Raw genomic sequence first — 18036 nt, 5'->3', positions numbered from 1 at the left:
GGGTTCAAACTCTGCAGCTCTCAGCACCCCGACTTTTGGGGTCTTTCCATCATGACATTACTCTATAATCAACTCACCTGCTCTGGTGTCAATTTCAGGGCAGAGACAAGTCTGCTGAGATTTAAGGCGACCCGTCTTTTTCCTACTATAACCTCTTTCCTTGACTTCCAGTTCTATTGTGAAATTCTTTCTGCTAATTTTGCCCGAGCACGAAGCCCATGCTCAGTTTGAAAATTCTGGCTGACCTGATCCAAATAATCTTCCATTCTTCCAGTCCCAACCACAGGCTGACTAAGATCAGTTAATGTGCTCATATTGGAGCTTGGTACACACACACACACACACACACACACACACACACACACAACCAAACAAATAAAAAACCCAGTTCCTGCATCAGTACACAGCCCCACCCTGCTGGCTTTCTAGAGGCATCTTGCTTGGCCACAGAAAGCAGGAGAGGGTCGGGGTGAATCAAATCTTGGTCTCCAATTTTCTCCAGTTTTTGGTGGCTGGATATTGGGGCTGGTTGTAGTCACAAGTATAGGACGTGACCAAAGATGCCTGCTTCTCAGAGATGGTCTTTGGGGAGTTCATGAGTCCTGCCAGGTCTTAGAGGATTTGCTGGCACTGAAGAAGCTCAGCATGAGTCAGCTCAGATTCAGGGCATCTCTTCATGGCCACATCAGAGGCTGAGAACCCAATTCATCAACATCTTCTCAGGGGACTCCTTTAAACAATGCTGCTAATTTCTTAGGAAATCTTCATATTTGGCATAACAAACCATGCCAAAGTTGAAGAAGCCTAGAGGAATCATAGAGTTTTACAGTTGGAAAGGAGTCTGGTGTAGCAGGAGTTTGATGGGAGCAATCTAGAATATCTTTTTTGTTTTGCCCATAAGCCCAGAGAGAAGACTTGGCTCTTCTAAAGTGACCCCAGTGAGTGACTGTCAGAGTCACTCTGACAGAGAATGAGCTCTTAAAGTCAGTGATCTTTTAGCAAATAGTATTGATACTCCCTCAGGATTGTTTTCCAGTTAAATGGCCTATGTTGGATACTAACTGGAGAGTAGTAAAAATTTTTTATCAATATTTCCAGAATCCTGCTGAAATTTCCAAAGTTCTACCTCCTCCTAAATATCACCTGTTCACCTTGGGGAACAGAGTGGAGCTAGTCAGACTTTGTGATTTTAACTTCAGGGCTTCATATTCATCTTTTAAAGTTGACTAGGGCGTTATCTAACTTAAAATATGTATGATTCCAGGTTTGAGGAAAGGGATGAAGGAAGAGAATAAATGGGTGTCCTTCTTATCCACAAGGGGGCAAATAAAGAACAAAAAAATGGCCTCCAGTCCCCTTGGACAAATCATTTCTACTTTCTTTTGATCACCCAAAAGTAGAAACGTTGTTATAGTTTGTGAGATAAATGTGTGAAGGTTAACACCAGGATAATAAGAGGTAGTAATATTTATTATTTAAAATCACAAATAGTTTTAAATTTATTTTTTTGCTGAGGCTCAAAGTGAACTTTCCCTCCTCTTTAGGAAGTGCCATTGACAGGTACCTAGATGTTGAGATCACTCTTGTCTCCCTTAACTTTCTGGCAATTCCTTACAGCATCATCAAGACCTAACTACCTGGCTCCTAGGGGAGGAATTCTAGGGCTATCCTTGGGCTTGTGTGGCTGGTGCTGGTGGGGAGATATTTTCTGGGTAGAGGGGCTACTTTCACTTCACTCCAGAGAAGCAGCTCTGCCCACTGATAGAACTGATCCTACAACCAGAGAGAGGGGGCCACAAACATTGGAAAAGAGAGGGTCATGTCAGCTAGTGAGTGATGAAAGGGCACACTTTTCTTCCTAGGTGTACAATGATAGGTCACAAGCCATGTCTCTGGGACCGCGAGGCAACTTCTCCTCACAAGGTCCCTGAGGAACTCTGCCTGGCACAACCAGCAGGTGTCAGATCCTGCATCCTCAGTTGGTCCATCTTTGCTTTACAAAGAGTCCCCTTGAGTCTTTCTCTGACCAATTCCACACCCTGGAATCAAAACACACTTCTCTCTCCCATTTCCTTGCTCACCGTTCTCTGGCGTGGGTGACATTACCCTACATCCTGTCTCCACTGTCATCTCTTGCTGCTGTTTATTTTCCTCCAGATACACCTTTCTTGGCCTGCAGATACTTCTGAGCATCTTTACCACAACCTGGGGACTTCCTGGGAACTTCACATAATTAGCTCACCCTGGCACTCAGTCCAGGGATGAGGCTCCAGCCCCCGTCCCAGCCTCAACTTCTTCCCTCCCTCAGTGCACCCACCTTCCAGTGTCACCACTTCTGCTTTCTCCCATGCTGCCTCCCCTTCCATGGCTCGCTTGTGCCACCCTGCTGCCTGGGATGCACCCTGTGGTCGAACGCTACTTCTTCTTGAAAGCCTTTTTAAATCCTTCTAACTGGATAGGGCAGCTATCTTGTTCTGGAATTCTTTATCCATCGCTCTCTGATGGCTTGAGCTTATGTTCTCTGATTTTGCGATTATTTGGGTACATATCAACTCTTCCTCTTAAATTGTGATTCTATTACACTGAGTATGAAGTCTGTTAATACTTTGTGAGTTCATGAGCATTCATTCATCTAGCACTTGTCTTTCGTAGCCAGCCTATCTCCTCTTTCAGGCATGTCTCTACCCTAGGATGATACCCCAGCCTCCAGATTGTTCAATGTCCACACTTGGAGGGTTCTGTATTCACCAAGTGGCCACTTAATCTTAAAATTTATTGGGTAGCCACCCTCTAATGCATTAGCACCCTTTAATGATATTTGTGTCCAGACCTGTCCAGGCTGCGGATCCTCAGCCCTTTCTTCATCACTGTTTATGACCTAGTGATATCTGTGGTCCCAGAGCTGAGGACCATTGCTTCATGAGCAATTCCTGTGTTTTGAAGTTATCAGTGGATTTTAGGAAACACATAACTTGTAATCCCCAGGGGAAAGTACCTCTAATGATGGAATTTCAGTGCTGTATGAAGTATGGGTGGAAGGGATACTTCTGTGAATGAGAAAATATCCAGATTCTCAAAATGTGTACCATTATGAGTTATTATTCATTTTACCTACTCATGGTTAAAAAAGTAACAATAGATAAAAAGTTTAATGTCATAAAGTAACTGGAATTCTGGCCTATTTGAACTTGAAATGTGGACCAGACTAGAAACCAGTGCCCACTTTGATCTGGCTGACCACGGGCCACATGATTGGGTATTAAGTCTTGTGTTTCTAGAACGGAAGGAATTTTTCCTTTGAGAAAAACACAATCCACCTATACATCCTAAAAAAAAAAAAAAAAAAAAAAAAGTTCACTGTCTTTTCATCATTTTCTGGAGTAATTTTGAACCGTGACCAATTTATTCTCATATGCGCAGCAGCTTCACTGCTGGGGCTGTGTGGCTGCTCTCAGCCTCCATCCTAATCCACACTGAAATGGGCAGTGGAGTGTTGGTGGGTGGGGGAGGGGTGGAGCAGCTCTGGGACCCGGGGGTCTTTGTGAGTGATCCATTCCTGGATGTCTGCACTGTGTGGGGTTCTTGTCATTCACTCTGTCACTTGCTCTGACTCAGGTTCGCTCTCCAAATCGATCTCGCTTTCTGTCACCATGGTGAAGTCAAAGTGGGACCAGGAGACGCACAGAAAGGAAGCAGAGAGAGGAAGAGAAAAAGAGAAAGAAGAGAGAGAGAGAGAGAGAGAGAGAGAGAAAAGTTAGCAAGCAAAGCAGAAACAGTTCTTGCAGGAAATACAGAAACCATTCCATCAGAATTGATTAAGAATGCAGATTTAGGGACAGCCAGTGTGAAGGAGAGTTTGGGGTTGCTGAATTTGTACCTTTCTGAGAATTTGCAATCATACTTGCTGGCTCCTAAGGATTATAGAATCTTTCTCTGCAGGGAGATTTGCATTCATCTGGTCCAAACCCTCATTTGACTGACAGCATTCAGAGAATAGCAGGACTTGTCATCACAGTGAAGTGGAGGCAGGGCCTGGACAACCATCCATAATTCCCACTTCCTGTTCTGGTGCACCTTTCTTTACCACAGACTGCACACTTCTTGTTTGTCCCCAGCCCCTTCTCCTACCATCCCAGAGACTTTTAATCCCTCAGTCTTGTCTTTGCATCTTCCCTAGAATCTAGCATAGTACATGGTACAGAGAAACGCCCAACAGTAAGTACTGAGTAGGCAAAGATGCTGGGTGCATCTGAATGGGAGCTCTCCTAGTCCTAATCCAGCTTGCTCTTGAGTGCAAAATGACAAGGTATTCTGTTGCATTCTCACATAAGTCAAATAAAAGAGTGCTAATACAGTAGTGCCTTACTCTATCAATGCTTTCATTACAACACAGTGTGTGTGTTTCATCAGGAAAAAATGTTAATAATGTTTCCTACTTTCCAAAAGTGTGAATGAGAGACAACAAACCTCTTGGTAGTTGGGGGTGATGCTGGGGTTTAGAAAATATAAGCTTTTATTAAGCTTTTGCTTATTCTCGGCACTCTACAGGTATGGTGTATATATATGTAAAACCAGTTAGTCCTCATCGTAACCTTGAGGGAAGGAGACTGAGGCCAACAGAAAATGAGTAAATTGCAGAGGAATACTCAAATAGTAGAATCTGCATTTTAAATCTGGAATTTTCCAACCCCAGAGCCAGATTCTGAATATCTCAAATCCTCCTTTACCTTCTTCAAAATGACCCTGGCTTTGTCTTGCTGAGTGACTGGCTCAGGATCCAGTCACAGCACTACTAGAGGAGCAGTTGAGTCCCGTCCTGTCTAGACTTTGACTTTTCTTTCTGAATTCTGGATTGAACTCAGCGCCTAGGCATCCAATAAATGTCTGCTGAAACTCTGTTGAAGTCATAAGATGCCCCTCTTTTCCCACAATGGGACCTGATTGCAGCAGTGTCACCATATGAAAAAGAAAACAAGCACATTCTGCTTTCAGTTCCACCTGGCTTTTGCCTCCAGAAGCCCTCCTGCCTGCAAGCGCTCCCTAAGGGCAGTGGGAAGAGACCCGTCTTCCTACTGGATGGGAGCCATTTAAGAGAAAAGAAGAGGATAGCACTCCTGGAATGTGGATGGATGAGAACAACTCCCAATTTTTTTTTTTTTTTTTGCCGGGGGGATGGGGAGTGTGGGGCGGGGAGATGGTACCGGGGATTGAACTCAGGGGCACTCAACCACTGAGCCACGTCCCCAGCCCTATTTTGTATTTTATTTGGAGACAGGGTCTCACTGAGTTGTTGAGCGCCTCGCTTTTTCTGAGGTTGGCTTTGAACTCTCGATCTTCCTGCTTCAGTCTTCCTAGCCACTGGGATTACAGGCATGTGCCATCATGCCCGGCTCCAATATCAATTCTTGACTTCTCATTTCTGTATTCTAAAGCAAACCCCTACCCTCCTTCCTTCCTTCCTGACTCTTTCTGTCATTGTGCCTCTTCTCATTACTGTTTTGCCATACCTAAGTTTCTAAAATTGCTGTCCTTATAACTCTTGTATTGAAATCACCTGGATGAGGAGGGAGAGTGCTAGCGTTTGGAAATCTGTATTTTTACAAAACCCAATAGATGATTTATATGGACTATATTATTTTAGAACTACTGCATATGTTCTGCTAATCCAAAATCTTTATTGTAAAGTTTAGGTAAATGATCTTGTTCATAATCACAGAATAGGTCAGGCTCAAAGACACTGCAAGAACTCTGGATCCCAAAAGTCAGTGAAGTTCTGTGTTCCCTGCTTCACCCAGGTCCACTACGCTGACCCCACAGTCATTTCTCCACAGCTTCAAACCAATCCAGAAGAGTTAGTGGACGTGGTGATGGCTATAGAGAGATTAGCATGCTTACTGAGCTCTGGAAACCTGTACCACACGGGTTTCCTGAATTAGCAATTGCTAGAGCTGGCTTTAGACCTGGAGACATGTATTCCTCTAGCAAATCTGGCAACCTGTCTGCAGGTTGAGGTAAAATTAGTGTTTGGAAAGTGAACTGGGGCCCACAAAAAATGTTTGTTTGGGGATGCTAAAGTCTTGCTGCTGAAAGGGGCATTAATACTGTCTGTGTCTTCTCCATGTGTCTGTCACCCATCCCTCTTAGAAACTTCCTGCCAGGCTGTCACCTCTGCATGATTTTTGCTCTGATCCCAACAACAGAAAGGAATTCATTATCCTTATATTCAAGTCATTTGGTTTTCTTACTTTTACAGGTGGGAATCTTGTTACTCCATGTCCCATCCTTCAGACACTCGATCTGGAATGTGTCCATCTCCACATTATCCTGGAAAGAAACCAAAGAAGGGAATGGGAACAAGGAAGGGGTGGGGTCAGTTGTTATTTCCCAGAAAAACTAAATCAAATTCCAAAACTCACTGTCCTTAACTGGGATTTTCCACCCAAGTCTCCAAGGTCAAGTTTGAAGATAAGGAGAGGCAAGGGCTATGCACAAGAGGGGCTTGGGCAATTGCCTCTGAAGGAAAAATTTAGCCTTGACTCTTTTTCCAGAGCACTGGTTCTAAAACTTGAGCAAGAGGTCTCAGCACCACCTGGAGGGCTTATTATAACAGACTGCTGGCCCATGTCCTCAGAAATTCTGGTTCAGTGGGTCTCACCCATCCAAGAATTAGCATTTGGAAATAGGTAACCAGGGATTGAACTCAGGGGCACTCAACTACTGAGCCACATCCCCAGCCCTATTTTGTATTTTATTTAGTGACAAGATCTCACTGAGTTGCTTAGCGCCTGGCTTTTGCTGAAGTTGGCTTTGAACTCTGGATCCTCCTGCCTCAGCCTCCCAAGCTGCTGGGATTACAGGTGTGCGCCACCACACCCACAAGAATTAGCATTTCTAACAAGTTCCCAAGTGATGCCGATACTGCTGGTCCAGAGACTTTTCACTGAGATCTATTCCTTGAGAGCAGTGGTCCTCTAGCTTAGCTACTTTAGGCTCATCGAGAGAACATTAAAAAAAAAAAAAAAAGGCCAAGCACTGGTTTCAACTAAGACCTAGGAGATAATTTTTTTTTTTTTAAATAAATCTTTAAAACTAAGTAGGAAAACCACAGTTTCTTCAGGTATAAAAGTAAGGAGTACCTATCTGTCACCTTTGAAACCTATATTTCCCTTCCCAGGCCCCACCCAACCCCATAAGCCTGATGAACTGTGTTGAGGTTGTTAGCCCTGATTAGAGAGCTGTAGAGCCCCCCCCCCTTTTTTTTTAAATCCAAGCCAGCCCATTCTCTGATAAAAGACTTTTGTGTCACTTCCAGAAGTGAGAGACAGTCGGGGACACATGCTTTAGAATTTCTGGAACATTTGGGAGGCTTTTGTGGCAGCTAGGAAATACTGTGCTGGCACTCTGCCAAGTTCCAGCAGCCCATCTGCCCTGGGGAACTCTTGGGGTTTTCTCTGGCCTTCACCCAGGCAGGCCCTGCACCTTCAGCACTTTGTAGCCTGCGTCACAGCTGATGAGCACTTGATCTTTGAAGGAATACGTGGCTTGCAAGGGCTCAATTTTCCCATGGACAGGAGGTTGTAGCTCAGGGCACTCGTTTCCTGGTGGGAAGCAAATGAAAGGACAGCAGGTGAGAAAACAAGGACAAGTCTGGCAGTCGAGGGCCAGCACCCACCCAGCAAGGCCTAGGAAGGAGGACAATTAACGCCCTGCGTGCTGGAGGCCTGCACCTCCTAGGCCTGCAGCAGGCTCACTCTGAAACCAGAAAGCAAGTCACTTTCCAAATTGCACGCCCCCCCCCATCACTTATTATTAAAATTAAATGGTTGACCAGATGATTTCATTATAACTCAGGGTTGGGTGGAATATTAAATGTCTTTGACTCCAACACTTTCCTGATGTTTTCTTTACAACATTCTCCATAGTAGACACCCAACATCTTTTTGCATTCCTATAGAGACAGGGAGCCTAATTCCTCCCAAATCTATAACTGCCCCAAATGGACTCCTCTGATTAAGTGAACAGTGTCTTCCCATTTAGCTGGAATTTGTTCCACTGTACATTTTCCTCGCTGGACCACTCAGGACCTCAATCGTCCTTTTTTCCCAAGACACTTCTTCAAAGCATTTAGAGACTGTAAATCATATACTTTTGAGTCCTCTTTTCAAAAGGTTCAGTCTGACAATATCCTCATGGCCTGAACTTATCCCTGACACTTTTTCCTGGACCAACTCTCCTTTGTTAATTTCCTGCTCACTCCTCTCCCCAGACTGGGCACTGGATAGGCTACCGCAGGCAGAGCCAGGTTTCAGGGTCTATGAAGTCACACCTGGCTGCTGTCCACCTTCTTTCTTCTTGCGTTATTACAGACCTCTTGGGTCAAATGGCTCCAGCAGGGTTGAGCCAGGACTGGCTGCCTTGGGGTACTTAGGAATGGGACCTGTGGGCTTTGCCAGTTGAGGGGCCCACAGGGGCTCCACCATAAGGAAACATTGGAAATTACAGGCCCAAGCTCAAATTCCAGTCTCAGACTTAGAGAAGGCTGGAGCTAAAAGGTCCCTTTCCAGGCCTAATGAATCACTGTGTGAGGGGTGGGGTTCAGGAAACAAGATTTCTTTTATTAAGTCTCCCCACATGATGCTGAAATGCTGCCAGGTTCAAGTCTAGTTCAAACCCAACATCATTGCTGTCCTGGTCCCCCTTTTATAGATAAGAAACTGAGTCAGGAGAGAGCATATGCCTTGGTCCCAAGTTACTCAGCTGGGAGTCCTATCAGGTCCCCAGAGGAGTCCCAGGCTTGCATCCCCTCCCAACCACCCTCCCTGTGAAGGCTGAGGACAGAGGCTTGCTCAGGTGCTCGGAGAGGGGAGAGGTTACCTGCAGCCCTGTAAGAGAGCCTCCAGCCCCGGTTCTCCCCGGAGTTGTCACTGCGGAACAGGATCTGGACACTGTGGCTCTGGGTACTGATGGGTTCTGGGGCTTTCTCTCCACAGAAGGGTCCCAACACTTTTGCACCAGCTTTAATCTAAGAAATGCAATATAGAGGAAGAGAAGAGTCACATCTGAGCTGCTGAGGGGACTGCTGCAGGCAACATTGCACTCTGGTGTTTTCTGGAAACCTCGGCATGAATCCACGGTTTTCAGTCATGATTTTAGTGGGCCTTTGCAGTCACCAAACAGTTTCATATCCACTCTCTCATTTTGTAATTTACAACGGCCCGGAAAGTGGACAAGTTAGGTTAGAAATCCTCTGCTGGAAGACAAATATATTGTGACTCAGAGGATATCACCCTGTTCAGTGCATGAAATGGACGAGGTCTCTGCTATCAAAGCACCCATGGTCTTGTACAGGGAGACTAACAATAAACAATAAGCAAGGTAACTACAGGCTGTGATGTAATAGATTTCTATGCCTTCCTTCATAGAACAGACAGTGGTGTTCAAAGAGTCTCTTATGATGAAGTGGCATTGAATCTGATGTTTAGGGTGAGTAGGGACCTATTGTTTGAAGAGGAGGGAGGAACATTTACAGGCAGAGAAAATAGCTACGCAAAGGCCAAGGCCAAGGTGGGAAAGAGCTTGGCAAGGGTGGAGCACAGGAAGGAAGCCCGTGTGGCTAGGGCAGAGGGAGAGGCATGGCCTGAGGTTGGAAGGACAGGCAAGGGCCACATTGCGCTGAGCAATTTACGTATAATTTCAAGTAAAATCTTGATCTAATCTACTTCTTGAACTCTCAAGACTATGGAGAAATTGATCATGTAGAGTGAGGCTGAAAGTCAGAAAACCGGTCGGGAAGTTTTGCAGTTGAGCAGAGAAAAGGTAATGGGGTTTGAACCAGGACAGAGGCAGTGGAGAAGGAGAGAAGGCAACAGGCAGTATTAGATGACCCGGAGTCTCCACTCCCAGTCCTGGGTCCTTCCTGTGCATTTTAACTCCTTTCCTTCCATCTCTGGGGACCAGGACCCCTTAGGAGGCATTTGGTGCTTCCACAATCCTGAGTGGCATCTTCATCTTATCTTGGAGAGGGGGAAAAATGAAGCCCCAGGAAGTTAAGTGTCTGGCTGAGGCTCCCACACATAGTTCCTGGGAACTCTGTGTGGTAACCAGAATTCTAAGACAGCCCATGACCTTTGCTCCTGGTGTTACTTTGTGATTATATTTTCCTACATGGCAAAAGATATTTTTTTCCCAGGGGACAGCAGAAAAAGACCTGAGAGCAACTTCTAGATGCTGAGAGACTCTAACAGAAAGAAGATGGGACTTCAGTCCTACAACAGCATGAACTTTAGTCCGACAACTGCAAGGATTCCATCAATAATTTAAATGACCTTGAAAATGGATTCTGTGCCAGAGTCCCAAGGTTAGAGTCCCATCCAGTTGAACCTTTGATTTGAGCTAGTGAAATCCTAATCAGAAAACCCAAGTGAATCTTCTGGGTCTTCTGATCTACAGAACAGTGTAAAAAGAATTACTGTAAGCTGTTGTGTTGGAGCAATTTATTACACCGCAGTGAACACCCCTGCCCTATTTCCTGCTATTCTGCCTGTGGCCAAGCTGCTTCTTAACCACTGAATTCAAGTAGGGCACAGGCCAGCCTCTAAGTTCTTGAGTTTCCTTTCATAGACTCTCAAACTTCTCCACTGTCAAGCTGTTCAAGCAGGACCAGCAGCATAACCTATGGGGTCCAGTGCCAGATGAAAATTATTCTTTGTTCAAAATATATTAAAAGGTTCAAGATAGCAACAGCAGAACATCAAACCAAGTACGGGTTCTTTCTGAGTATGGAACCTTGGGATACACGGACAGATTACAGGTCCATGAAATTGAGGGTACCCCCAGGGATTTTTGCTAATGCAGCTTTGACTCTTGGACTGTCCATCTCAAACTACCCTGATGGCCAGGGAGCTTGTTCTGGATCATGGAAGACTCCTAGATTAGATCCAATTAAGCTGGTAGATGTTATTTTAATAATGATTTTGATAATCTACTGCCTGGCCTTCTATCTTGGGACATGGAGAAAAGAGCAGAATATCAATTTTCCCAATTTGGCCAAGATTTTCCAGCATCTCCTGGACAAACACCTCCTGCAGGCTCACCTTGATGTAGTCATAGGGGCAGGGCACTTCAGGATGGTCCTCAATGTCAAAAATGTCCTCGAATTGCAAGCTGACCATGAACCCCTCCTCCAGCTCGATGTTGTAGAGGCATTCCGAGCTCTTGGGGTAAGGGTTGGGGTAGTCAGGGCTGGTGATCAGGCCGGTCCTCTGGGTAAAGAGGTTGTCGCTGCACTCCACTGTGGGAAACATAGCAGAGAACATGGCACACCAACACCATAGCCACAGCAGACCCTTGCCTATGTCCCTAAGACCTTTTCAGTGGCAGGGAAGGAACCAGTATCCACATTCACAGACGGGAACTGAGGCTCCATGAAGGGCAGTGACTTAGCCAAAGTTAGACACCTCGTAATTTGCAGTCCAAACTCAAATGTGGACTTTTCTGTCTCTGTCCAGAGTAGTTTGATGGCACTTCTGTGATACTAGAGCTGCCTGGCACCTGTGTGATGGCACCTCTCGGCAGATTCTCTGCTACTCTCTGAGAAGGGAGGGGTTGAGCTAGAGATGTCTGGACTCTGGCCATGCTCACCCCTGGCCCAGACTTCATTCAGGTCTCTGCTCAAACCCTTCCTTGGTCCTTCCCTCGCACATTCCCTCTCTCCCAGATCTGTTATTCTTTTTTATTTTTCTTTATCATAATGTTCACATTTTAATTTTGCATATTTATTTTGATTGTCTGCATGCAAGAACACCAACTAATCTATTTCAACATTAAGCCCATTTCTTTTGAAGTCAAGACAATTTTGTTATTTTGTGAAAGCAGTGGAGACTCATTTTTCAAGCTGCTTAAGGCATGATGCTTAAGAGTCAAGCTTGCTGCTCTGCCTGGCCCTCTGCTTCCTCTGAACCAGGTGGTGCCATCGAATCTAAAAAGGCATACACTACACTATTTTTCAGGCACCAAAGAAGGCATCCTAGTCTCCACAATACTGGCTTCTGTTGAAAATCTGAGGTGCTGGTCGACTATTTTCAGGTGCATTTTCTCTCATCCACTTCTGATTCTCTTCTTTGGCTGCAAAACCTTTCTCTACAAAGCCTATTTTGTTGGCTTCTAAGAAACCAAGCACATCTTGCTGTTTCTTCTTAATTACCACAGAGCCAGAGGAAGAGGCAATGTATACAGGAATCACCATCCTGGGAATAGCAGCTGGCTGTCCTTTGGGTCCTGGAAAGGACCAAAGGCAGAGTAGCTGCAGCGGTGGCCGGAATCCAGCCTGGGCCAGAGCCCCACCCCTGTCCTCCTTATTTCTCTCTTTGGTGTTGTCCATTGCCTGACATTATGTCACATATTCATTTGCTGATTTCTTTGGCCCACTAGACGGTGAGTTCCATGAGCTCAGGGATTCTACTTGGTTCTGTACTATACTTATTGCCACCAGAGACCCAAGTTCTGGCCTGGCCCTGAGTTAACCCTGCCCAGGCACCTTTATTTGCAGCTGAACTCTTGCCCCTGGCTGACCCATCCTCGAGCTGGGACGTCCATGCTTTCTAAGCCTTTGTTCATCCTACTCATTTGCAAATGAAGGAACTGTAGCCCACAAAGGCGGACTTGACTAACTGGAAGGCCCACAGAACAAGGTTTAGACTGAGGTCTCCTGAAGGCCCAGCTGTTTTCATTTCTACCCAAGCAGCTACCCAAGCAGGTGCGTAATCTCACCCCAATGAGGTTAAATTTTTTTTGGTAGGAAGTCTTATTGTTCTTATGCATAATGCATAGACATACAATGCATTAGCAGGTAAACAGCAGATCTGTGGTATCAACAACAAAACAAAACAAAAGAGAGAAAGAAAGAAAAAGCATCCTGGGGGCTGAAAATAAAGAAAGATTGAGAAAACTTGCTCTGACTTCAGTCCTCACTAGACCCAGTATATAATAGATAGCTAATAAACACTTACCACATAAGAATAGAAAATGCAATCCTCCCCAAGAAAATACGCCTGTTGCTTTTGTTTTATACTGCTTTATTCTGATGGGTAGTTATGAGGGCTTTATTCAGAAACAAGCAGTTTTTGAAGGAGGAAGAAAAAGAGCTCTTGTCGACAGTCTTGCCTTCCTCCAATGTTACCTCACTCAGGTGCCAAGTGAGATCCCTGGGTCGCCTCATCTGCTGGCGGTTCCCCATGTGCCTCAAGTTCTATCACACCTCTGACTATTTGCAGAAGCTGTTCTCCCTGCACAGATCGCCCTCCTTCTCCTTATTCTTTCAACTCTGTCAAGGGTCATCATCTCTGGGAGCCTCTGTCCAGTTTTCCAGGCCAGCTCAGCTCTGGTTGAGCCCTGTCTACACTTCCTTCACAAAAGTGGAGCAAATGTAGCACTTACTGCATCTAACCATTTGCTTATGGGACTATTACCCCAGCAGCATAGGGACTACTGCTGCAGAGGGGCTGAGCCTCCCTTCTCTCCATCCCTGCTGCGGCCCAAGACCACAGCATGGGGGCCACGTTGATGGGAGATGAAAACAGAGAGAGAGAGAGAAGGGGTGGGAAGTTTTCTTGCTGCTTCTATCTTTGACTCTCTCCTCCTTCCTTCTTTTGCCACGAGTTTCTTTCCGTCATAGAGAAACTTAGAGGCTATCAAAAGCAAAGAGATGGATCAAGAAATACATGAAACATCTCTAGCAATCAGAGAAATGCAAATCAAAACTACACTGAGATTTTTATCTTACTCCAGTCAGAAGGGCAATTATCAAGAATACAAGCAACAGTAAGTGTTGGTGAGGATGTGGGGAAAAAGGTGGGAGTGCAAATTGGTGCAACCACTATGGAACTCATGCAATATGGAGATTCCTCATAAAATCTGGAATGGAATCACCATTTGACCCAGCTATCCCACTCCTTGGTTTATACCCAAAGGACTTCAAATCAGCATACTACAGTGATGCAGCCACATCAATGTTTATAGCAGCTCAATTCACAACAGTTGAACTAGGGAGCCAAACTAGGAGCCCTTCAACTGATGAATGGATAAATAAAATGTGGGATAGGCTGGAAGAGGTGGCACATGCCTGTAATCCCAGTGGCTCAGAGGCTGAGGCAGGAGGATTGTGAGTTCAAAGCCAGCCTCAACAACAGTGAGGTACTATGCAACTCAGTGAGACCCTATTTCTAACTAAAAATACAAAACAGGGCTGGGATGTGGCTCAGTGGTTGAGTGCCCCTGAGTTCAATCCCCAGTACCCAACCCCCCCAAAATGTGGTATATATATATACACAATGGAATATTACTTAGCCTTAAAGAAGAATGAAATTATGGCATTTGCTGGTAAATGGATGGAACTGGAGAATATCATGCTAAGTGAAATAAGTCAATCCCAAAGAACCAAAGGTCAAATGTTTTCTCTGATATGTGGATATTAATTCACAATAAGGAGGGGGCTATGGAAGAAGAGAGGTATTTTGGATTAGACAGAAGGGAGTGAAGGGAGGGGAGGAATTCGGGGGTAGGAAGGATAGTAGAATGAACTGAACATTGTTACCCTATGTGCATATATGATTACACGACTGGTATAACTCTACATCATGTACAACCAGAAGAATGAGAAGTTATACTCTATTTATGTATGATGTGTCAAAACACATTTTACTGTCATGTACAACTAATTTGAACAAATTTAAAAAAAAAAAAACAAGATTTACATAAAACAAAAACAAAGAGAAAAAGAAACTGCTAGGAGAAGCTTATTCCACGGCTAAGAGAGAAAGGACTGGGGACCCCGGGTTTCTCCCTTCCTTGGTCAGGTTGTTCACCGGCTGAAGGAGAAGAGGCAGGACATTGTGCCCAGGAATAAAGATGGCCTAGTAGTCAGACCTTTTCTTATGTTTCGTTGGAAACTGGAACCAGGCTTCCAGACGGAGGGAGGCTTTTTGCAGCACCTCGGTTCACATGGCATCTGAAGTGCACCTCTAACTCCACTGTCCATTGTCTCGGCTGTGCACCTGTCCTCTGAGCCCCTCCTCATTGAATTGGAAGGGGTGGCAGTCATGGCAATGTGTAGAATCAGCCCCGCGCCCTACCTCGGCAGGTCCTGTTGTCTGTGTGGAGGATGTAGCCGAAGCGGCAGGAGCAGTAGTAGCCGCCAATGTAGTTGTGGCAGTAGTGGTCGCAGGACAGCTCCTCGTCCTCCCTCTCCTTACACTCGTCCACATCTGCAAGGCAGGAAGAGCCTCTCAGTCAGTCAGGGCATGCCTGAGGATGACGACGACAGCCGACATACAGAGCACTTAGTGTGGGCGGCTCCTGGGGGCGGGGGCGTTCATGAGGTCTCATTTAATCATTGCATAAAGCCCAGAGCGAGCCACTGTCCTCATTTTACAGGCGAGAGAACTAACTGAGAAAAGTTGGTCCACTGATCCCAGATCTCAGAGACTCAGTTCAAACCCAGGCAACCTGACTCCTGGTGGAAGCGCTATCCTTTAACAGCTGGGATAAGTCTGCATGCCAGGCAGCAAGCTCCGGGCTGTTCCTACCCCGTTTTATAGATGATGACACTGAGCCATAGAGAACCAGGTGGGCTGGCTCAGAGCTTGAGCTCTTGACTTGGGCTCCGTGGAGCCTCCTTCCTTCTTTCTAAGCCCCCAATATGAGTCAAATCCTGTCCCCGGCATTGAATATACATTTCTCCTAAAGGGACACACGAATGGCCAACGAGCACATGAAAAGACATGAAAAGACACTTGACATTGTTAGTCATCAGGGGATGAGACTTAAGCCATTAGGAGGTACACTACATGCCCAGTGGAGTGGTTGATATTTGAAAACTGACAACACCTAACGCTGGTGAAGATATGGAGCAGCAAGAACTCCCAGACAGTGGTGGGCTTTCATGAAATGATGTGATTGCTTTGGAAAAGATCTGGCAATTTCTTATACAATTAAGCATAGCTATCCCATGACTCAGCAATTCTATTTCTAAATATTTACCCAATAGAAATGAAAGCATATGTTCACAAAAAGACTTGTACAAGAAGATTCATAAAGATTTTATTAATGGAAGCCAAAAAAAATGGGTAGAGCCTAGTTGTCTTTCAAAGGGAGAATGGATTAAAAAATCATAGTATATTCATACAATGGAATACTATTCTGCCAGGAAAAGGAATAAATTACTGATGCGTACAACAATATCAATGAATCTCAAAATCGTAATGCTGAGAAAAATAATCTTTATCCCCCAAATGTACTTTTTGTGTTCACTTATGTGACATTTTAGAAGAGACAAAATTAACCTATGGCAGAAAAAAAAATCAGAATAGTTGTTTCCTCCAAGGGAATTGGGAATAGGGATTGACTGGGCAGGAACATGAGCCAACTTTCTGGGTTGATGGTTAAGTTCAATATCTTATTGGGGGTTTGGTTTACACACAAATACAAATTTTTCAAAATTTGACCAATATGTACTAAGATTTTTGCATTTCATTATATGCTAATTTCACACTAAAAGAAAAAACTGTGAACAGATATCAAACTCTAGCAAAATTATACTGCTGTTAGAGTATTTAGGAAGATGGGTACTGATGTTCATGATTACTTTGAAATGTATCAAAAAAGATGAATTGATGGATGAACCAAAGATGGAGGTGTAGACGTGATAACGTTTGCTTATGCTGCCTGATGTCCTGGGGAATCTGTGTGGTGAGTAAACAGTTTGCTGTCTGGGAGAACAAGAGACCTGGGGATGAGCCACCCAGTCCCCCCACTTACCCACAGCCATGTAGTGGGCATCAAAGCCTGTGAATCGCTCCTCGTTGGAGAAATCTGACCGGAAAGTGACGGACATGAAGGAACCAGGGGAAAGAACCACTTCTTGGCCGGGGGTCTGCTCTGTGTCCGTGGTCTCCCTGCCACAGAAGGTTGCCAGCACCTGGTCTTCAGTTTCTACCTTTGAGGTCAAAGTGAAAGGGAACAAGATGAGCAGCTTCACAGTTAGCTTCTGTCCTGATCTCTGGGAAGAAAGAGAAAGAGGCTGCCCACAAGTGGACTAGGCAGCCTGGGAAACTCAAAGAAAGGGGATTAGGGATTCTTAGACTTGAGGAAAGATACGCGATGGCTTAAGTCAATGTGGCCGTCTGCTCAGTTGCATTCATACTGTTTAGTTCCATCAGAGCTGGCTTGATATTGGTCATTGTTGCTGCAATCAAGTATCTTAGTTATTGAAAATAACTCCATGTTAAAATTCAAAAAGGAGTGCTATAACTTTGCAGATGGATTCTCTATACAATAGGGAAAAGAAAAGGGACTTCATGTACAATATAAATCAAGCATTGGGCATCCAGCATGCCTGCCACTGACAGAGCATGAGGTGGGGATGGTAAGAGAAGAGGAAGACAGCGCTGTGCTCAGGAGAGCAGTGTCCAGAGCGAGGGCACAGACCCAGCAGGGCTGAGACACAGCCTGGCAAGTGCTTCCATAGGAGCACCAGGAGGAGGCGAGAGACCCCCCACCAGTACCCGGCTTCAGGAGATCGGGACTGGTCTTTATAGTTGTGTCCTTAGAGCGCGCAACAGGACATGGCACACAGCCCTTGTTCCATACATATTTGTTAACAAGAACTAAAAGTGCAGACCTATTCTGAGAGCTACGAGAAGCCAGGGAGTCTGTGAAGACTGTAGGAAGAGAGGTACTTGGAAGGAAACGTAGAACACAGATTATAGTGGATGCTGAATGCTGTTTGTTCTGTGAGTAAGTGGAAGATGCTGGAAACTTTTGAACAGGAAGTCATGTAATTTAATAGGTAGTCTCAAAAAAATACAGAAACTGCTTATTGGAATCATCCAGAAAGTGTGCGTGTGTGTGTGTGTGTGTGTGTGTGTCTAAGATCAGATACAAAACGTTTGCATCCTTGCTGACAGAATCCCCTACTTTGGAAGAGCCCAAGGTTCTGTTTGTACTCAGAATGTGAAGCAGGAATCCTATCTGGTTTCCTAA

General features: G+C 45.1%; 2 protein-coding genes across 4 annotated transcripts in view; both read right to left on the bottom strand.

The window, feature by feature from the left end:
- The window catches only part of MASP1 (MBL associated serine protease 1), a 67801-nt gene that overhangs the window by 23150 nt on the left and 26615 nt on the right, over positions 1 to 18036 (bottom strand). For 2 of the 3 annotated variants that reach the window (XM_079101469.1, XM_079101468.1), the window contains exons 3-8: positions 16813 to 16990; positions 15129 to 15260; positions 11094 to 11290; positions 8875 to 9022; positions 7480 to 7598; positions 6246 to 6324 (exon numbers count right to left, since the gene is read on the bottom strand). In XM_079101469.1, coding sequence (XP_078957595.1) covers positions 6246 to 6324; positions 7480 to 7598; positions 8875 to 9022; positions 11094 to 11290; positions 15129 to 15260; positions 16813 to 16990 — 853 coding nt within the window. Of the gene's footprint in view, positions 1 to 895; positions 3643 to 6245; positions 6325 to 7479; positions 7599 to 8874; positions 9023 to 11093; positions 11291 to 15128; positions 15261 to 16812; positions 16991 to 18036 lie in introns of those variants that run through there. The other variant, XM_079101470.1, reaches the window with a different exon arrangement.
- On the bottom strand, positions 11309 to 15121 carry LOC306638240 (adapter SH3BGRL-like). Its single transcript, XM_079101490.1, is given in 3 exon segments — positions 11309 to 12007; positions 12010 to 12025; positions 12029 to 15121. Coding segments are annotated over 3 exon segments (456 nt in total). The 5' UTR covers positions 12380 to 15121; the 3' UTR covers positions 11309 to 11918.

Source organism: Sciurus vulgaris, assembly GCF_902686455.1.
Source record: "Sciurus vulgaris genome assembly, chromosome: 10".
NCBI lineage: Eukaryota > Metazoa > Chordata > Mammalia > Rodentia > Sciuridae > Sciurus > Sciurus vulgaris.
This window is presented reverse-complemented; position numbering and strand designations above follow the sequence as displayed.